The 23,133-nt window shown below is 36.5% G+C and overlaps 1 protein-coding gene and 1 pseudogene across 6 annotated transcripts in view; both read left to right on the top strand.

Moving 5' to 3' along the window:
- The window catches only part of TTC29 (tetratricopeptide repeat domain 29), a 236,286-nt gene that overhangs the window by 125,364 nt on the left and 87,789 nt on the right, over positions 1-23,133 (top strand). For all 6 annotated transcript variants that reach the window (XM_032332464.1, XM_032332460.1, XM_032332461.1 and 3 more), the window contains one exon: positions 3,257-3,348. In XM_032332464.1, coding sequence (XP_032188355.1) covers positions 3,257-3,348 — 92 coding nt within the window. The remainder of the gene's footprint in view (positions 1-3,256; positions 3,349-23,133) is intronic.
- Positions 15,914-16,590, top strand: LOC116584089 (annotated as a pseudogene).

The following is a 23,133-nucleotide window of genomic DNA, read 5'->3' as shown; positions in this document are numbered from 1 at the left end:
ATTGGAGAAATTTGAGTAGCCATTAGCAGTCAATTTTTATTAAGAATATGAACTGATTTTTCCAACTGTGATAACCTTGTCATCATGCACAGGTTGGTGTTTATTGAAATTTACCTAGTACTGTGCTTAATTGGTGTTGTCTTTTGTCTTTTGACAAAGGTTATGAAGTTCATTGTCAATACAGTTTAAAGATACATAATGAATTTCTAATTCATCAAATAGTTTGCACCTGAGAGTCTTTATCCTCTCCTCTTATCTTTGATTTATGATGATAGAATTTAACATTCCAGACCCTGAATTTGTTTTTATAACATATGCTTGTCTGGGGCTATTCAGTCAAGTATAGTGGATCCCTCAGATCTGCACTGTATTTTCTCACTTGAAGTATTCTTTGTAAAAAAGATTCCACTATTTGATCATTCAAATTGATTACTGTTTGTTCATTTGTAAATTATACCCTGCCTACTTTAATTAAAAAGCAGGTAAGTTAGCTTACCATAAGAGCAATATAAAACATCTTTATTTTCTACCCAATTAGTAATATCAAGTTGTTTTTCCACTTTTATGAGTTTTCCCCTTGTATTTTAATCACATCCTTTCTTCTCCTCTTAGATTAGACTAGAGGATTCCCCAATCTGCTGAATTTTGCCTCGTATTCTCCTTCTGATTCTCCTGTGTGTGTGTGTACGCCCTCCCACTCAAGCTCACGCTCCTGAGGAGCAGAGGTCCTGTCTGATTGAGATGGGCTTCTCGGTGGCACTTTGTAGGTCTTCAGTTTGGATTTCATGTCATTCATTGTTTCTCTACTGGGCCAGTAATGAACTAATTCTTCCTACTGCCTATGTAGTTCCTATTTTTAGGTAAAACGTGTAAGCTGACATATGAACTCTCTCAAGCTGCAAATTAAGATGTGTTGCCTTTCCTTTGAGGAGGAAAATCCCTACGAGGAGCTGTTCACTAATGACTGGTTCACAGACTCCCAAACAGTCTTGCCCTGTGGCTTATGTAGCTTACGTAGCGCTCTCTATCATCTTCTGGTGGCCTCACAACTCCTCTCAGAAGCAGGTTTTCTTTTTCAATTCTGAGGAAGTCTTCTCCAAGAGCATTCCTGGACCAAATGTGTGAAATAACTAGGACTTGAATCCAAATCTTCTTACTCTGAGTTTAGTGTTCATTCCAGTAGACCATGTCTGCCTCTGGGAGGAGGCTTCTGTGGAGTCAAGCCTGAGGCCAAAACCAAAAGCCCAGACTGAGTTCGTTTTTGCCCTTGCTCCTTCGCATACTTGTGTGGGATAGGAGTTATCAGCCCTGAAGTATTTACCTGTAATTTCTTGGGTACCTGCCCTCCTATCCATAGGGTGAAGAGTCATACCCCTAAGATAATGGGTGCCTGTAGATACTTCCTGTACTGCTTCAAGTAGCCAGGGACGTGGGAGAGTATGCGGGATAAGTATAGTATAAGCCCTGGGGAATCCTGCCTTTGGTCATCGCTAATTCACACAATGCATCAACCCAAACCTCTGTACCACAAGACTGTAAATGCCTTCAGGGCTGCAAGCATGTTCCCTTCTATTTAAGATTTCTTAGGGTCTAACATAGCACCTGGTACACAGTAACAGTGTTTGCTGAGTAAACAAATTGTTTTTGGCAGGAAACATAATAATATTCAATCTTAAAGTTCTAGAATGTCATATAAAGATGTGTGAACCAAAAAAGACACTAGACGGTCTCTTTCTAAATATTTTGATATTTGGATTCAATAAGGTCTCCTATAAATTCACAAAACTCATGAATTCTGCCCCTTCACTCGGAAAGGTCTATGTCAAGTTATATCAGATTTAATGTAGGTGTTGTCAGTTATGCAAGACAAAGTGAAGAGGGTATTCTTAGTTTTATACAAGGCATATTAAGAGGCTTAAAAATAAGAATCAAAATTTTGAACTTTGTGGGTTTAACAGGAATTAAAAGCCTGGGTCAATATGTATCAGTAAGTTTTGATACCAGCGTTCCAACAAGCACTTATAAACCACACACACACATGCAAAATTTATTGGGTACACGGGCACCTGGGTGGCTCAGTGGGTTAAGCCTCTGCCTTCAGCTCAGGTCATGGTCTCAGGATCCTGGGACTGAGCCCCACATCGGGCTCTCTGCTCAGCAGGGAGCCTGCTTCCCTTCCTCTCTCTCTGCCTGCCTCTCTGCCTACTTGTGATCTCGGTCTGTCAAATAAATAAATAAATAAAATCTTTAAAGAAAAAAAAAAATAAGGTATCATGATGGCCTCATTGAAATTATTTCCAAACATGAACCCTAGGAAAGTCAAGTCAAATATCAAGACTGCCTCTCATACTTAAATCTCCAAAGCCGCCTAATTCAGGCAGTAGCACACCGCGCATATTCAGTCCCCCCTCAGCCTGACTCTCTCTCCAAATGCTGTCAAATGACTTTCACTAATTCTGTCTTAGAAAATGTGCAGAAAGGATTTCCATAGAGGTCTTTGGAGATTTCCTGTGTCCTCATGTGTGTAATAGGTTGGGTCAAGTAACAATGAAGGAAGAAGAAAGAATAGAAATTTTCTTTTACATATTTTCCTCCTTCTGGCCACTGAAAGAGAAAAAGAAGAAAAAGGGAAATTATGCCATAAAGATGGTGTCCGTGTTAAATTAAATTAAGATCATATGTTTGGCGGTGGCAGCCATAATCTTTTGATTATTGAAGAGATTGTTGGTAATGAAGTACATTTTTAAGAAATATTTTTAGTGTATACCAAATACACGCACAAACTGTGAGATATGCATCTAATAAAATGATAGATTTAGAAATTGCCTAGCACCTAAATTCACGCTTTTCAAAACAGCTATTTATAGAAAGAAAAGTGATATGTAAGCTACCCCAGTAGAATATTATAATCTGCCTTCTATTACCTTAGATAATAGTACCATATTTTAAAATAATGTTGTAAACCATTCAATTATTTATTCACACCTAAGTTCTATAAATTGGAAGATTTGGGATTGTGCAAGAAAAGAATTATTTTTACAAAAGTAAGACCTCACTGTCATGGCTTAAAGACATTGCTGTGAAACAAGTTATGCTATAGATAAAAATAAACCAAACCAACATGAATTTTTAATAAAAAAAATATTTTATGGAGACATTAAAAACAACTATTAATTTTCAGCTTTTCTGTTATGAAATGAAACATCAGTGTATCTGGCCGTGCTGTATATTTAATATGTATTTCTTTTCCTGATAGGTCCTTAACACTTGCAGTAAAATCTCCACAGACCTGGATGATGATCTCAGCCTGGGGAGAGCCTATGAAGCAATAGCCAAGGTCCTGCAGAGGTAAGTTAGCACATCCTTGTCTTGCTGTCACTGTGAATTCACTCAGCTGTGAAAGACTTAAATTGTTTGAGGTCTGTCGCTTTCCATTACTGCCTGCTTAAATTTTAAGCAGTGCCCTTCTTAAGTGACCCTTTCATCGTAAGTTATTTTAAACCAATGTGGCATTTTAAAATATGCACCTAAACTCTTCTTTGTCTGTGCCTCCTTTGTACTGTTTTATTTTTGATTTTCTGTAAGTTTAGTGAGAACCTTGAATGAAAGGGAAAAATCAGGTCACATCTCATAGGTTAAAAAAGCAGAGAGCACAGAAATATATAGTACGCTTCAGTAACTGTAGCTCACCGTAACCTTTCCGGATCTCTTCTTGGAGGAAAGTTTTCATTTATGCTTCAGTCTTGCTTCTTCCATGAAGACATCCTTCCTTCGAGTGTACGTATCTGGATAAACAACGGAATGCGAGAACGGTATCCCCTCTATTTCATTTAAAACAGAAAATTTAATAAAAATATAGCTGAACAACAGATTTTTCCATGGAAAACATATTTACCCTTTACTCGTATTGTGAACATTGTGTGTTCCATTTAATTATTGCATTTATGTTGCAATATTATTTAATTCAAGGTAGAATAAGAAAAGTCATCAAAATTAAGGCCTTGGTTTTTGTATGTTATCTTATACTGAAGATACGGCTTTTTAATAATGGTTGTGTGCTGGTAGTAGTAGTAGTTAGTAGTGATAATAAGAAGAAAAAGGACAGATAAAGAGTGTGTCAAATTCTAATTCCTGTATTTCAACTTGTAAACACATACAAAGAAGTGTTTTAAAAGATAAAATAGTAAAAAAATAAAAAAGATAAAATTGTTATTTAAAAGGCATTTAAAAGATTAAATGCCTAGTGAGCTGAAAGTACATCATCATTATATAATTACCATTGCCAATATAATAATCATTAATAAATAATTAAATATCAAAATACCCATGCCAACAAAATGAAAGGTACCTACAAAGCACCAAATAAAAGACAATGCTGTCATCGCTAGAAGTGGTTAGGGACACAGATATATCTATAAGGAAAGTAAGGGTATTTACCCCAGGAAGGCAGGGTCAGCCATGGGTAAAGCAAGTGACCGATGAGTGTTATGGTTCTTCCAAGTGGAGATTGATAACAAACCTCTGGAAAATCAACCCAGCTATCCCTTAAACTTTTACTTTCCATGTAACAACTGGAAGGAAGCAGATGTTTGAACACAAAGGAGAGATTTAGAAGTTTTCAATTTAATGTCTATTTGGAACACCCCAACTCTTTGGTGCAGTTCATTTTGATTTCTAAATTACTTGACTCTGTTGTTAACATGGCTCAGAATCAGTAGAAAATGGTTGGAGTATTTGCCTTGCTTTGTAGTAGCAGACCTGGCCTAAGCCTGTACAGTTAAATAAATGCATCCCTTAACATGTTTACAAAATAATTTTTACAAACATATCTTGAGTACTTACTGTGTCATAAGGGTTGGAATGCCACTTTGGTTACTGATAGTTTTTATTTCTTAAACGTCTGGATGCATGAGATTATCTTAAAATAATTCTCACCTGTTAAAGACAAGTGTCTCTCTTAGAATATTTTAATCTCCACTCAAGGATCGGAATTCCTGGCTTATGTGATAAAAGCTGAGAGAGTGGAACAGTTATCTGCTAAATCTTGGCAACAATAACAGACAGGCAATTTCATGTTTTCATTTGGCTGCTAAAGTGTTATTTGGGGCTTAGGTGTGGCAAAGGATACAGCTATATTTGATATATCATAAAGAAGGATGAGTTTTTGGCAGAAATGGGAACAGTTCTATTCCAGCAGTCTAGTAACCTGTCTTGGGGCAAACATGTAATAAATAGGCAGGAAGATTGACCCCCCCACACCTCATTTTTATACCCAATGAAACAAATTGCCCTTATAAGAATTCCCATCTACTAAGTACCAGATGAAGCCATCAATGATTTGTATGGTAGACCTGGATTCTTAGTTTTATAATGTTATGTAATACACAAAGGAGTACAGGAGATGCTTCTTCTGGGGCCATAGGAAACAAGTACCCCAGAGACACTGCAAGCTTTCCAGTGCAAATCTACCATTTTGCAGCATGGTTACTGGTTATGGGGTAGCATCCAGGGGACTGTAAGCTGCTGCATACTCTTTTACCATTTGTGCCAAATAACTCAAGAGACAGATATTTCAAAAACAAATGCTCTCTTCAGGTAGACAACACACGCTAGTTATCTAAGAAGACTTAATCAATCAAGTCCACTGATTACTAAAATTGCATTGATACACTTTTGTGGTCATTTAAAAAAAATTAACTTTATAAGGGCTTGGTGTTCCTTAATACATACGCGCGTGCACATGCACACACACACACACCCCTTTCAAAGTCCTAAACTGCCCTCAGATTAGCAGCAACATTCAAGAAATGAAGCACAACCAAAATAGAGGAAATTATGGGAGAGGCAGAAGAGAAATAAATCAAGCCACACATGAAGCTTTACATCTTCTCTAAATCTCTTTTTCCTAACCTGTGCAATTGGACAAGTTTCACTAATGGTAGCCCTATCTCTATAAATATATTTTATCTCTTTAAAGGAAATGGAAATGGAAGAGGATAGCCATGTCTAGCATAAGTGTGTGTCTAAGGCTATCAGCTGAGCATGCATGAAAGGTGAATAATCTCTAAGGCTAGAAGCTTCTAAAATGGTTATAAGAATTTATACTAAGCCTTCAATTGAAAAACACACCATATTCCCTCAAGACTAAGGACTTGGTAATACAGAGTTGTCCATTTGGTAATGCTGGACCCAGCCATCCATTAGAGTTATTGATGAAGCTTTTAATAGTGAACAGTGTTTGTTATTTTTGCCATTGTTCTGAATAATATTAATTGCACAAGGGGTTAAGGAGCGTAACAGAAAATAAGCATTACAATATCTTTCCCCGCCCCACTTGGAATACTGGTGAAGAAAAGGGGGGTCGATAGTCTCAAATGATAAAAATTGCCTATGACACAGCTATAAAAGCCAGAATTATGGTCCATAAAACAAAAAGAGAGTGAGTGAGTTGAGAAATTACCAAGTAAATATTATTATTAACACAGACAGACAATTTTAGTAAATACAGAGAGCAAAATCCCTGTTTTCTTTACGGCATTATTTTTTTTTTTTGCCTCATTTACTGAAATAACTCATTTTACTGAAATGCTGAGACTCTGTGAATAATTACGATGACTTTTGAAAAGAAGGGGAAAAAATCACAAAAATGAGAATTGGTCAAGACACGCTGGTCACAACTAGCCTATCTCTGGGTTTATTCCATACTCATTGTAAATTTTCTTGCAAACTCTGGTTAAATTATTCCCCAGAAAACTTTCCACAGTGGAGATCTTTCAATCAATCAGTACAAAGTTTCAAGTGTGAAAATTACCTTTCTGTTATAGCTGAAAATTAATTTCTTTTTGCTTGAGAGAAATGACATGCCCTAGTAATTTTCATATATTCTTTAAAATGGAATATCCAGGCTTTGATGCGAAATTTCCTAAAAATGACACCCCAAAAATACATCAAAACATTTCTATTAATTCATGAAATTAAGAATAGCTTTTTACATTTTCTCCTGTCACTGATTCCATTTGCCTTATTACTTTCATCTGTGGCCCACAAACTTGGTGGCACAATCAACAATCCCCTTAGTGGCTGTTTCATCTCTGCTCTATTTGATTTCTTCTCTCTGAGTAAATGATTAAGTTTTCATGCATTGGTTCAACCAAAATCTATGTTCACTCAACCACATCCTTTATTGATTACTTCTACTGCAAACAGTAGGCCAAGTGTGATATACATAATTGGACAGTTGTCAGGGGATGTGGGTGTTAACAGTCCTGTTTTCCCAGTTGGAAACTGGAATCACCTTGATACACAAATATTCTGCACTGTTTCATTCTCATCCTTTGGACCGAGGAGTCCTGTTCCTCAGAATATATGTTTTTAACTCTCTAAGGTCTGGTTGAATGAATTTAATGATTATACCATATAATATGCTGTTCAAGTTGCACCTGTGCACTGCATATAGAAAACTGGAATTAATATTTGTCTAACATTTTAACCTTGTCCTTTAACTTAGACAAATAATCTGTGGCTCTTCTATAAGGAAATATTTGATTCTTTCCCTTCCAAAGAGAGATTCACTTCTAATTCTGTTGCCAACTTTGAAATTTAGAAATCCTTTAAGCACCATGTGATATGTACATCTCATATGCTGTAGTAACAATTTTTGTTGGCTGTAGAGCTAAACCTTCATTGAGTGGAGTATATACTTTGTACTAGAAAGACTTTTTCTCTAGCATTATTTTTAGAGCAAGTTCCAAATAATTTAAGATATTTTTTTGGAAATCTATTACTACTTTGGGAGAAAAACAATGGGACTCACCCACCAATAGTTTTATTTATACTGTTTTGCATTTCTTGCTCACTGAACTCAGTTTTTTGTTTGTGTATGTTGTAATTTAACAATCCTCATCAGGCCGAACATAATCCAAAATGTACTTCCATCAAAAAAACATTAGCTTTTAGGAACATGAACATAAATAACCTTCAGTGAGTCCATTTTAACTAAATAAAAATAATAATTTTTCCCTGAGGTTTAAAAGTGATATGCAAAGAAGACTCTCCTTTATTTTTTCTTTTATCAACTTTTTTTATTGAATATTACAGTCCAAGAAAGAGCTTGGAGAGTTCACATCAATTTGATAAAACATTTTTAGTCCTAGAAACACAAGTTTGCTCAAAATTCTAAATAGTGTGCTATTTTATTTATTAATAATTTTATAATCTCCAGCTCTCTCAATACCATTTTAGTTGTCCCACAAAACAAGTATTTAAATTTGTAAGTGCACCTCTCATGGTACTTTACTCCATGTCTGCATTTGAAATATTCCTCATAGTTTTTCTGGAGAATTGAGCTATGCCTAAATGCGGAAGAAAACTATTCATGATTTTGTTATGAAAAAATGAGAAGAGACTCATAAACAGCAATATTCACAACTTCAGGAATGTGAAACTCCATTGTACTTCTGAAACACAGAGTATTCTTTTACCAATAAGAAAAGAAAAAAAGAAAGCATCCAATAGTACTGGGCACTCAGGTAAACAGAAAGTGTTAGTTCTTTAACCTGTTTCCCTAAAAGCCAGGGTCTTTACATGCCATCTGCCTTGCAGAGTGTATGTTCACATTATGGCATTTCACTCATTGCACAATGGAAGATTTTCAAAAAGTAACTTAGCGGGTTGCCTGGGCAGTTCAGTTGGTTAAGCCTCCAACTCTCGATTTCAGCTCAAGTCGTGATCTCAGGGTCCCGGGACTGAGCCCCACCTCAGGCTCTGCACTCAGCAGGGAGCCTGCTTGTCTCCTTCTCCCTCTGCCCCACCCGCCGCATGTCCTTGCTCTCTCTCACAAATAAACTAAATAAATCTTTAATGCAATCTAACTTATTTTTGCAAACATACCTTAGCTTATCTATGAAAATGAATAGTATTCTCATCAACTCTTGGGAAGTTATGCAAGTTGATACCTCTAATCCTGACACAACCTATTTAAAATTATACTCTTTTGAAATGATTTCTGAGCTTGTGGCATATGCTTTTGATATGTTTATCAAAATGTATACGTGTACACACACACACAAACACACACACACACACACACACACACACACACAGATACTCAAAATAGCAGCACAGCATTGTCTCTGGAAAGAGCCAAAAGAATTTAGAGGCACACTGAGAAAATGCAGTAAATAATCCCTATGGGTAACCTCATTTTTGAAACAAAATTCAGTAAATTTCTTATGAATACTTTACACTACTATACTATGCAGGAATTTCCTAAAGAGGAATTCCAAAATTGCCGTTAGCCTCATCATTAGATGACATCACCTAAAGGAAATTATCTTCCTTTCCATGCTTCGTATGTCTGGACAACTAGAAATATGGATATGAAGCACAGGGGGGGAAATTGGGGCTAGAAATATGGATTTGCCAGACATATGCATGTAGGAGTTAGGGCATGGCATAGTAGGAAATAAAATTGCTCACAGTAGGCTTTTAATGAAGAGTAAAGGAATGCCTGGGATAGAACTCTAGAAACAGCCAACTTTGGGCAGGCAGAGACCTCAGTGTCAGTGTAGTATCTAGGAAAATGAGAGATATAGGAGAAAAAGAATGGAGATTGGCCACGAGTCCTAGATGCTAGGGAGGGAGAAACATTTGGGAAAAGATGAAATAGTTAGCAGCAACTTTTAACTTACACTGAAGATCTGTGTAAGGGTGGAGGATAAAGAAACACAGGAGTAGAGCAAAGAACCTGTGAATTTCTAAGCACACTAAACATTTTATGCAGTTTAAAATTCAAAGATGTTCCCCATGATACACGTTATAATTTTTCAAATGTATATGGATACTTTTTTTTTTAAGATTTTATTTATTTATTTGACAGAGAGAAATCACAAGTAGATGGAGAGGCAGGCAGAGAGAGAGAGAGGGGGAAGCAGGCTCCCTGCCGAGCAGAGAGCCCGATGCGGGACTTGATCCCAGGACCCTGAGATCATGACCTGAGCCGAAGGCAGTGGCTTAACCCACTGAGCCACCCAGGTGCCCCAAATGTATATGGATACTTTGAGATGGCAATTATATTCACTGGATTTGACTCCCAATCTGTTTGGCTCCCTTTTAAGACTAAGTTTACGCCCAAACACTAGACTTGCTTTTGTGAAGATATTCAAATAAATGTGCTCTAGGTTTTAAAGCACTTTAGACAGTTTATAGTACCTATCTCAGTTAATTCTATGTATGAATTTATCTCCAGATTGACAATGAAACACTTTAAGGGCAGGAACCATATTCCCCAGCACATTGTAGGGCATTTGATAGTCTCTCAAGGAAGTTACTGAAATAGAAAGAGGTTCTTGATGTTACCAAAATATCAGGAGACAAGAGTTGACAGTCATGGACTCCAAACATCCAATGGCTGATATACTCACAATTTATCTGGGAGCTTAATTCTTATGAGTATTGCATAAGCATTTCCTTTCTCAAATTTTCAACCATTCCTTTATTTAAAAATATAGGAAGCTTAGTATATGCTAAGCACTCTGGTAGTGCACTGTGGTAGAGCTATGTCATTCTAAGCATTTTGCCAGTATATTTATAATAACTTATGTAGATGACTTTAGTGACACCTAAGATTTCACAGCTACGGGATACTTGCAAGAACAAACTACTATTCACCTTTTATAAACTTTTTAAAGGTATTATTTTAAAAATAACAGCTTTATTGAGATATAAGCCATATACCATAAAACTCACCCCTCTTTTTTGACATTTGAAGACTGGTTTTATTAAATATTTAGTATAGATCAAAGGCTGTGGCTTAACGATGCAGTTTTTACTCAAAGCTGCTGTGTTTATTTCCATACAGATCATAGAAAAATAGCACGTAGACAAAATATTTAATTTTAGTCAGTGTTTAAAGGCAGCTTGAGAGAGGGCATCCAAGATGGTGGCATTTAAAGATCCTGAACTCACCTCCCATAGACACACTGAATCTATAGCTACCTATGGAACAGTTCCTTCTGAATAAGATCTGAAAACTAGCTAACAGCTCCTTTACAACAAATGGTAGAAGAGCCACCTCTAGATGAGTGGGAGAAATGAGATGCATTTTTATCAAAACCCCACCTGCAACATGGCAATCCATAATTGGGAGTGATTTCACAAATCTGTAACTTCTCCCCAAGGAATGAGGGGTTCATTCCTCACATCAGGCACCCCAATCCCTGATACCTGCAATGGAGAGAGAAGCCCCCAAAATATCTGGGTTTGAAAACCAATAAGGCTCACATCCACGAAACCCAATGGGCTGTAGGGACTAGAGTACTTCTCTTAAAGAGCTTGTATGCAGACTAACTTAGCCCTGGGTCAAGCATAAAAGTAGCAATTTGAAAAGTACATAGACTATATGTGAAGTTTGCTAATCTTAAAGCATATGCCAGAGAGGCAGAGGCCAATGGGACTCTCTCCAGGGACAGAGACACTGGTGGGTACCATTTTTGTACTCTTTCTCTATCATGATAGCTCAAGCAAGTGTGCCCCAGCTCTGTGCTTTCCTGCTGTCTTGTTAAAACTGTTGGACACATGAAATCTACACAGCAGATATTCCTCAGTCATCTGGCTCTGATAGCCAGAGGGGCTGCATTCCTGGGACCCATGGGACTGTAACAGAGACAGTTAACATCGGGTTAACATCCCAAGGGTACTACAGAGATAGAAGACTGAAACACTCCCAATCTTTCTCTGGAAGATGCTCATTTATTCAGACACAAGTCTGAAGGGCAAACTTCAAGTTTCCCACACACCTAGGGCTGCAAATGGGCTCTCAGGGAATGTAGTCTTGCAGGTCCATCTTTCTGGATTCTTTGGGCCTTTTTACAGTGCAGTAATGTCTCACAGAAAGTACACACTCATCTGAAGCCCCACGTTTTGCAACTGTCACCCAAGGCACACCTCCAGGTCACCTGGTCTGAAGGTCAGCAGGATTTATAATGACAGACCCACAGAACTATTTATATTTGAATACTTTAAAGCTGCTGCCTGACCATCTGTCTTCTAATTAGCCTGAAAGTAGTTGATGACTGAGATCCCTCCCTTTGGAAAACTGACAGGTTTCAGCACACTTCAACACCTGGGACCTATCAAAAATAAACCAGGTTGTTTAGGTAATAACAAAGGTTCAAGAGACAACCAAGAGCTAAAGCAATGTTGAACAACAAGTTTCACCTCCTATACAAGTCTACTCCTTCAGGATTGGAAGAGGTAGTGTTTTACCTAATATGTAGAAACAAATGTAGAGAATCAAGAAAAATGGGGAAACAGAGGATTATGATCCAAATGAAAAAGCAAGATAAAACCTCAGAAAAAAATTTAATGAAATGGAGATAAGTAATATACCTGATAAACAATCAAAAGTAATGTAATTAAGGTGCTCAACAACTTGGGAGAAGAATGGATGAACATAGTGAGAACTTTACCAAAGAGATAAAAAATATAAGAAAGCCCAGAAGTCACAGAGCTGAATACAATAACTGAAGGGAAAAATATACCAAAGTGATTCAACAGCAAACTAGGTGAAGCAGAAGAAAGGATCAGTGATCTAAAAGACAGGGCAGTGGGACTCACCCAAATAGAGTAGCAAAAAGAAAGAAGAATTTTAAAAAGGGAAGATAGCTCAGAAGACCTTAGAGACAACAACAAACAGAATAATATTTATAATGTAAGGGTCCCAGAAGAGAACAGAGAGAGAGAGAAAGGGGGAGAAAACTCATTTGAAGAAATAAATCTCTGAAAACTTACCTAGCATGGGGGAAAAGCAGACATCCAATATCCAGGAATCCCAGATAGATTCAAGTAAGATGAACCCAAAAAGATCCACACCAAAATACATTACAATTAAAATATCAAAAGTTAAAGATAAAGGGAGAATTTTAAAAGGATGACAAGAAAAGCAAGTTGTTACATACAAGGAAAACCCCAAAGACTATCAGTAGATTTTTCAACAGAATCTTTGCAGGTGAGAAGAAGGCTAATAATATATTCAAAGCTGAAAGGAAAAAATTTGCAGCCAAAAATATTTGACCCAGCAAGGTTATCATTTTGAATTGAAAGAGAGATACAAAGTTTTCCCAACAAGTAAAAACTAGAGAAGTTCATCAACACAAACCGACTTTAAAAGAAATGTTAAAGGAACTACTTTAAGCTAAAAGGGAAAAAAGCATGAATTAATAACAATATAGCAAATATATTAAAGTATAAATCTCATTTGTAAAGGTAAATATATAGTAAAGGTAACAGGTTAGTCACTGATAAAACTCTTATGAAGGTTAAAAGACAAAACTAGTAAAAATAACTATTAGTTAAGGAATATAAAAAATAAAAAGATGTAAAATATGACATCAAAAACTAAGAGGTGGAGTGGGAGGCCGTAGAGTTTTAGAATGTGTTCTAACTTAAGTTGCTATTAACTTTTAAAATAAAGTGTTATTTACATAAGCTGTTATATGTGGCCCTCATGGTAACCACAAAGCATAAACCTATAGTAGATACACAAAAGATAATAAGAAAGGAATCTAAGCATAACACTAAAGAAAGTCATCAAACCACCAGGGAAGAGAGCAAAAGAAGAAGAGGAATACTGAGGAACTACAAAGCAGCCAGAAAACAATTTTAAAAATGGCAATAAGCACATACCTGTCAATAATTACTTTAGTTGTAAATGAACTAAATTCTCCAATCAAAAGTCGCAATGTTGCTAAATGAATAACAAAAAAATAAAGACCCATCTATATGCTGCTTATAAGAGACTCACTTTAGAGGTAAGGATACACTTAGACTGAAAGTGAAGGGATAAAAAAAATGTTTCATACAATTGGAAACCAAAAGAAAGCTGGGATGACTAAACTTACATTTGACAAAATAAGCTTTAAAACAAACACTGTAATAAATACAAAGAAGGGAATTACATAATGATGAAGGGATCAATCCCACAGGAAGATATGACATTTGTAAATATTTATGCACCTAATATAGGAGCACCTAAACATCTAAAGCAAATATTAAAAGATTTAAGGGAAGAAATTGAGATCATTGCAACAAAAATAGAGGATTTTATTACCCCACTTACATCAAAAAATAGATCACTCAGTTAGAAAATCAATAAGGAAACATCATCCTTAAGTGACACATTAGACAAGTTGCACATAATAGATATACACAGAACATTCCATAAAAAGCAGCAGAATAGACATTCCTTCTCAAATGCACAGGGAATATTCTTCACAACAGATCATATGTTACAGCACAAAACAAGTCTCAATAAATTTAAGAACATTGAAATCAAATAAAACCGCTTTTCTAACTACAATGGTATGAACCAAAAATGAATTACAAAGGAAAAAAAACCAGAAAGATCACAAATATAGAGAGATTTAACAACATGCTACTGAACAGCCAGTGGGTCAAGGATAGGAGAAATTAAAGGGGAAATCAAAAAAATCAACATGATACACCATATTAACAAAATGTAGGATAAAAATCATATAATCATCTCAATAGATGCAGAAAAAAATCATTTGACAAAATTCAACATCCATTTATGATAAAAAAAAAACTCTTAAGAAAGTAAGGATATAGAGGGAATGAATGTCAAACATAGTAAAGACCATATATGACAAGGCCACAGCTAATATATTCAATAGTGAAAAGTTGAAAACTTTTTCTCTAAAATCAGGAACAAGACAAGGATTCCCATTCTCACCACTTTTTTTTTTTTTTTTTTTTTTTTAGCAGGTAAGGAAATTTATTGACAAACGTTTAGATGTTTTAGGACTTTCATGTCTTCCACACAGTCAAGAGAAATACTGACAATGGACAAACAACAGGGAAAAAACTCTTCAGCGAAGGTTCTCCAGAACTCACAGCATCACTGGTCAAACACTATAAAAAACTGTCAAGTGAACCAACGAGAAGGGAGCTTAACAGAGAATTTTAATTTAACAGCTTAACCGAAAAAAAAAAAAAAAAAGAACATAGCAACCAAGCAACCTTCTCTTCTATCCACTAAAAGGAACATAAAAGGAAATCAGAGAACTTCTAAACCCTGTGAAGCAGGTATTTTGGAGAGAGAAGAGAGAGAGAAGGGACACACCGTTGCAAGCGTTAACCCGTAATACGTGAGGTTAAGGATTCTAACAAATTCTCTTTAGTCTCTATGTGCATCCCCAAGAACCGTATTATTAGAAACAGACTGCACAGAGATATAAACTATTTGGTATTAAAAACAGACTTTGCTATGTGAACATATAGTATGTCACTTTTATCTCTTTAACGAGAGTAACAGGATAAAGAAAGATCCCCCAGCTTGCCCTTGAGCCTGGAACCCCTAAACATCACCACACAGGCAGTGTGGACCCGAATTACCAGGTGCAGAACCCAGGAGACGCCACCATGTCATTTTGTAAAGGATCAAGACTCAGCACCTGTTGAATCCCGGTCCTCACCCAGCCTCCGTGCCCTGCCTGAGTGTCTCCAGAAATCAGTAACTTCAATTTGCATCATTAAGGCCACAGGCAGGTTTGAATATTGAGATCTAACTAGAAAAAGTAGCAGCAAAGACAAAGTTAGCTAGAATTCGCTAGAAAAGCTAAAGGGAGATTTTTTTTTTTTTTTAAATGCTTCCAGTTCACGTGAGAATTAAGGTGGAGGCCGTTAAACCCACCAGCTTTGCAGAGCTGTGGATGTTCTGCTGTCGTTATTTAAAAAAAAAAAAAACTGAGATCTGTAATAAGCACGTTCACTCGAGAAAAATGCCATGTTTGCTAGGTTTCTGTCCTCATTCCCAAGTTACTTTAGATTTTATACACTGTTCAAGGGCAGAGTATATACTGGTCAAGATGTGTTCATAGCTGGAACCTCAGCCCGGACGCTTCCTATGTGTATTACTGCGCCAACGAGACCGTGCACGGAGTGGAGTTTGATTTCATCCCTGACGTCAAGGGGGCAGTGCTGGTTTGCGACATGTCCTCAAACTTCCTCTCCAAGCCAGTGGATGTTTCCAAGTTTGGCGTGATTTTTGCCGGTGCACAGAAGAACGTGGGCTCTGCTGGGGTCACCGTAGTGATCATCCGCGAGGACCTGCTGGGGTTCGCGCTCCGGGAGTGCCCCTCGATCCTGGAATACAAAGTACAGGCTGCAAACGGCTCCTTGTACAACACGCCCCCGTGCTTCAGCATCTACGTCATGGGCTTGGTCCTGGAGTGGATTAAGAACAATGGCGGGGCCGCAGCCATGGAGAAGCTCAGCACCATCAAATCGCAGATGATTTATGATATTATTGATAATTCTCAAGGATTCTATGTATGTCCAGTGGAGCCCAAGTATAGAAGCAAGATGAATATTCCATTCCGCATTGGCAATGCCAAAGGAGACGATGCTTTAGAAAAAAGATTTCTTGATAAAGCTCTTTAACTCAATATGATCTCCTTGAAAGGACATAGGTCTGTGGGAGGCATCCGGGCCTCTCTGTATAATGCTGTCACGATTGAGGATGTTCAAAAGCTGGCGGCCTTCATGAAGAACATTCTCACCACTTTGATTTAACATAGTATTGGCAGTCCTAGCCACAGCAACTGGGCAAGAAAAAGAAATGAAGCTATCCAAACTGGAAAAAAGAGGTAAAACACTCACTATTTGTGGACAACATGACTTAATATACAGAAAATCCTAAAGACTCCACCAAAAAACTATTAGAAATAATAAATGAATTCAGTAAAGTTTTAGCATACAAATTAACATAAGAAAAATTGTTGCATTCCTATATACTAACAACAATCTATTAGAAAGAATAATTAAGAAAACAGTCCCAGGACATTGGGTAGCTCAGTTGATTAAGCACCTGACTCTTGGTTTCAGCTCAGGTCATGAGCTCATGGATCATGGGATCAAGCCCTACATTGGGTCCTGTGCTCAGCAGGGAGTCTGCTTGAAAGATTCTCTCCTTCTGCTCTTCCCCCACTCACTTGTTCTCTCTCTCAAAAAAAAAAAAAAAAAAAAACTTTTTAAAAGAAAAAAGGAAAAAAATCCCATCTATAATGGCATCAAAAAGAATAAAATATCTAGGATTAAATTTAACCAAGGAGGTAGAAAGTCTTGTACACTGAAAAATATAAGACATTAATGAAATAAACACAAATCAATGGAAAGATATTCTGTGTTCATGGATTGGAAGAATTAATATTGTTAAAATGTCCATACTTCCCACTGCAGTCTACATGTTTACTGCAATCCCTATCAAAATCTGAATGAGATTTTTCCACAGAACTAGAACAATCGTAAAATGTATATGGAACCACAAAAGACCTTGAATAGTCAAAGCAATCTTGAGAAAGAAAAACAAAGCTGGAGTCATCATGCTCCCTAATTTCAAATTGTATTATAAATCTGTAATAATCAGTGGACCTGGGGTGGCTCAGTTGGTTAAATTTCTGCCTTCAGCTCAGGTCATGATCCCACGGTCCTGGGATTGAGCCCTGCATCAAGCTTCCTGCCCATTGGGGAGCCTGCTTCTCCCTCTCTTTCCACTGTGCTCTCTTTCTCTCATTATCTCTGCCACTATCTCTGTTTCTCTCAAATAAATAAATAAAATCTTTCAATCAATCAATATATAATAATCAAAATAGTATGGGGGTGCTTGGGTGGCTTAGTTGGTTGGGCATCTGCCTTGGCTCAGGTCATGATCTCAGGGTCCTGGGATCAAGCCCCACACCAGATTCCCTGCTCATTCCCTCCCCGCTGCTTGTGCTCACTCTCTCACTCTCTGTTTGTCTCAAATAAGTAAAATCTTTTAAAAAATAAACAAAAATAGGGAGTCTTAGTGGCTCAGTTGGTTGGGTGTCTGCCTTTGGCTCAGGTCATGATCCTAGGGTCCTGGGATCAAGCCCTGCATCGGGCTCTCAGCTCAGCAGGGAACCTGCTTCTCCTTCTCCCTCTATCTATGTTCTGCCTACTTGTGCTCTGTTTCTGTGTCAAATAAATAAATAAAATCTTTAAAACAAAACAAAACAAAAACAAACACACAAAAACACTACAGTATTGGCATAGAAATAGACACACAGATCAATGGAACAGAATAGAGAGTCCAGAAATAAACCCACATATATATATGGTCAATTTATGTACAAAAAAAGAGCCAAGAATATACAATGGGAAAGGGATAGCTTGTTTAATAAATGGTTAGGTGAACTGGACAGCTACATGCGAAAGAATGAAGCTATACTACTATTTTACACCATGCAGAAAAAATTAACTCAAAATGGATTAAAGACAAATGTAAAACCTGAAATCATAAAACTCTGAGAAGGTAGGCCCTAAGCTCTTTGATGTATGTCTTGGTGATTTTTTTTTTCTGGATCTAATTCCAAAAACAAAGGCATAAAAGCAGAAATAATTAAGGGGGACTACATCAAAATAAAGTTTCTTCTGTACAGCAAAATAAATTATCAACAAAACATGCAGGCAACCTACTGAAATAGAATATTTGCACATCATATATCTGATAAGGAGTTAATATCCAAAATAAACATAATGCAATAGCAATAAATAAATAAACAAACCAAACAATCTATTAAAAAGTGGGCAGAGGATCTGAACAGTCATTTTTCCAAAGAAGACATATACATGGCCAATAGGCCATGCTCAATATCACTAATCATCAGAGAAATGCAAATCAAAACTTTAATGAGGTATCACCTCTCACCTACTCAAATGGCTGTTATCATAAAGACAAGAAACAAATGTTGGCAAGGGCATGGAGAGGGGAACTCTCATGCACTGATAGTGGGAATATAAATTGGTATAGCCACTGTGGAAAACAGTATGGAGTTTCCTCAAAAAATTGAAAGTAGAACTATATAATCCAGCAATTCCACTTCTAGATATTTATCTAAAGAAAATGTAAACACTAACATGAAAAGGTATGTGCACCCTGTGTTTACTGCAGCATTATTTATAGTAGCCAAGATATGGAAATAACCTGTTTCCATCAATAGGAAGAATGAGCAAGATATAGTGTGTGTATGTGCGTGTACACACACACACACACACACACACACACACACAATGGAACTGTACTCAGCCATAAAAAAAAAAAAAAGAATAAAACTTTGCCATTTGGGACAACATGGTGAACTTTAACAGTATTAAGCTAAGTGAAATAAGTCTGGCAGAGAAAGATAAACACTTAAGCAGACACTTATACGCAGAATCTGAAAAAAACTGTACAAACAAAACAAAATGAAACTCATGTATATGAACAGATTGGCAGTTGCCAGGGAGAAGGGGTGTTAGGGGTTGAGTGTAAGGGATGAACAGGGTCGGGTGGTACAGACTTCCAGTTGTGAAGTGAATAGATCATGGGGATGTGATGTGCAGCAGAGCAACTCCAGTCGAGGTGTTGAGCATACTTGAAGGCTGCTGAGGGAGAATGGATCTTGAAGGTGTTCATCAAAAGAAAAAAAAATTGTATCTTTCTTATGGAGACAGATGGTGACTAGACTTATGGTGGTGATTATTTCACAGTGGATACAAGTATTGAATCATCACATTGTAAGCCCAAAACTAATATAATATTGCATGACAATGATACCCAAGAATAATTAAGAATAGAAATAACAAGGCAGGTGGACATTATTTCCAAGTTGAATATAAGTTCTAATCTTAGATAACTCTTCACCTTGGTTGTACACATAATTTCCTAGTAATGCTAGTTAATTTTGTTCAACAGCCAAATAATTTTTAATTTACCCACTAGTGATTCTGACACACTCAGCCCATTCGTGGGATTATTTTATGAATATTCTATACTTATTAAAATATTTTTGCATACATTTATTCCATATACTGACCATTTTTGATGTAATAAAAGGTCTTAAACTCTTGCCACTGAGAAAGGGAAACCCTCTTACCACTGTTGGTGGGAATGCAAGCTGGTATAGCCACTCTGGAAAACAGTATGGAGGTTCTTCAAGAAGTTACCCTTGGACTCAGTAGAGTTACCCTAGGACTCAGTAATTGCACTACTAGGTATTTATCCCAAAGGTACAAATGTATTGATCTGAAGGGACACCTGCACCCCAGTGTTTATAGCAGCAAAGTCCACAATAGCCAAATAGTGGGAAAAGCCAAGATTCCATCCTCAGATGAATGGATGAGGAAGGTGTAGTATATATATATTACTACAGCCACCAGAAAGGATGACTACTTACCATTTACATTGATGTGGATGGAACTGGAGGGTATTATGCTGGGTGAAATAAGTTAGTCAGAGAAAGACAACTATCATATGGTTTCATTCATATGTGGAATATAAGAAACAGCCCAGAGGATCATAGGGGAGTCATGAGAGAAGGAGAAAAACCACTAGAGATTCTTAACTATAAGAAACAAATGGAGAATTACTGGAGTGGGGGTGGGTAGGGGAATGGGTAATTGGGCAATGGGCATTAAGGAGGGCAATGAAGTGATGATGATCACCGGGTGTTATATGCAACTGATGCATTATTGAACTCTACATCTGAAACTAATGATGTACTATATGTTGGCTAACTGAATTTAAATAAAAATAAATTCTTGCTACTGAAAATCAAATATTACTATTTATATTACTTTTTCGAGAAGTGCTTTCTCAACTGTTTATTGCATGTGATAATAATATAGTTCATCAGTCACCTATTATAGACATTTGGCAAAAAAATTATTCTATTGAGTTCTGTTTGCTCAGAAATTTTAGGTGAATATTAAATTTTGCCATTTTCACTGCAGCCAAGTAAAGGAATGCCATTTTGTAAGTAAATTTTTAAGGTTAGAAATGTTGATATTTTGATGCCCACTATATAAACAATGCTGTTGAATATATGATTGCTTTATGATTATATACATATGACATAAACACAAGGACAAAAATTTAGATGTTTTTGTTTTTGCATAAAATTAAATAAAATGGATAAATACAGGTAGAGATTTACTATAAATATTAAGTAATTAAACCAGTTTTAGAGTTGTTTGTGCTCATAATGTTCTAGTTACATATCATGTATATAGAAATTCAATGTGAATTTTAAACTTCTCAGAAGATTTTAATCAAAAATTTACTAGCTTATGAACTACCTATTATACTGAAGAAGTCCATTATACTGAAAAAGTAACTTTATTTTTAGATTTCATTGAATCTAAGAGTATTTCTACTGGACAATGTACCTTACATAATACCTCCCCAAAATTCTAACTAAACTATAACATAATAACTTTTATTGATTAGAATTTTGTTTTTCTACTTAATAAAAGAGCTATTTTAGGCTCATTTACACACATATTTTCATTACTCTTAAGCATTCACATAAAAAAATACAAACCAATTATACACCTCAAACATATTTGCATTCCAAGTCCAATTCTTCTGAATCACTTTTAAATCAGAATTATCATTATTTTTCCCCAAACTTTTTTTGTGTGTTACCAAGAACATTGGTACTACAGTCTTTCTTAAAATAGTGCTCCAGTATCATCTCCAGTATTTTTTTCCAAGTCATGGACATTCAGCTTACCCATTTTGAAGTTGGCATTTTCTTAACTTCCAGAAGATTTCAGAAAGGTTTTTAGAAAACAACCAGTCCTCCTATCCCTTTCTGAAATTATCTTTAAATAGTTGTTAACAGAAGTATCAAGGCATTGCAACTGTTGCTTCATGTCCAGGACTATAAACTTAATCCATTTCTACAGCAACAGCTATGACCTGACTGTTCCCCACCTGACAATGATTATAAGATGCCTACCTGTTGTAAGTCATCCTGATTTCAGAAATATTAAAACATGGGGAAAGGTTTGTAGCAAAGCTTCTGTATATGCCACATTTGTTACCCTATATCCGGAGCTCCTCTGAGTAAGTCTTTGCAGTTTAAAGTGAGAAATGCCCATGTGAGGAGCAGCTCAATTGCAAAATGACCTCTGCATTTCAGAATTTCACCCTGGGAATTACTGAGTCATGGCATAGGTATTCACTGGGAACTGCTGGCCTCTGAAAACAAAGGGAAATTCTAGGGGTTCAGAGACATGGAGAAATAAGAGTTTCTCCTTTATCACAGTTTGTCACATTAATACAAATTTTCAGTGGTTCTGGTATGATTTAACAATAGAATTTCATATAATCTTACATTCACCATTCTGTTAGGAATTGGGAAAAAAAATAAAATCCAGAGAGTCAGCAGGTGTACTGAATTTTGTTTATGGCATGTCCCTGAATCAGCAGCCAGATATCCCTTGAGCTGGACTTTGGTTTCAGCCTCCTGTACAAAATCAGTCACAGTATTATTATACCTTAAATATAGCTGTTTTCAAAATTACTGTCTCTTTGGTTGCACAAATATTTTTTCTTGGTTCTTAATCTCATTTGCCCTTATGAGAGTGTGCCTCTCTCTGTGGGTCCCTAAGCATTCTTCACATAGGACATCACTATAACTGATGTCTCCTTAGACTTGCTTTCACATTTCAAATAATTATGTCCTTTGGAGAGATTTTTAGTCTTTCTACTCCCCCATCCCCTTTCTCTTTAGCTCTTGCTCTTATAAAACTAAGATTTGTATATACTTGAAGTGACATTCAGATCATGAAAAACTGATGAGTATTTGGGACTCAGATTTATAAAATGACAGCAGAATTCAAATGAATTCAAATGAATATAATTTATAGAAATATTTAAAACGATGCTTTCCTTGCCTCTATGAACATTGGGATACTGATGGCCCTTCTTTTCACTGCATCTGTATCTTTGGGGTAAATACCCAGTAGTGCAAGTGCAGGGTCATACCGTAGCTCTAGAACAATCATCATCGTATTTGTGCCTCCTCACAAAGGACTATCTTCATTTGCAAAGTGTGGTAAAGCCTTTTCAGAGGTTTTAAAAATGACAGCTTCATTGAGATAGAATTCATATACCATATATTCACCATTTTGAAGTCTACAATTCAGTAGTTTTTAGTTATATTCAGAGTTGTACCACCATCACCACAATTTAAGTCGAATCATATTTGTCACTCCAAAAAGAAACCCCATACTTCTTAGCAGCTGTTCTTCATTCACTGTTCTCTCCAG

This window comes from Mustela erminea, chromosome 2 (genome assembly GCF_009829155.1).
Source record: "Mustela erminea isolate mMusErm1 chromosome 2, mMusErm1.Pri, whole genome shotgun sequence".
Taxonomy (NCBI): Eukaryota; Metazoa; Chordata; class Mammalia; order Carnivora; family Mustelidae; genus Mustela; species Mustela erminea.
This window is presented reverse-complemented; position numbering and strand designations above follow the sequence as displayed.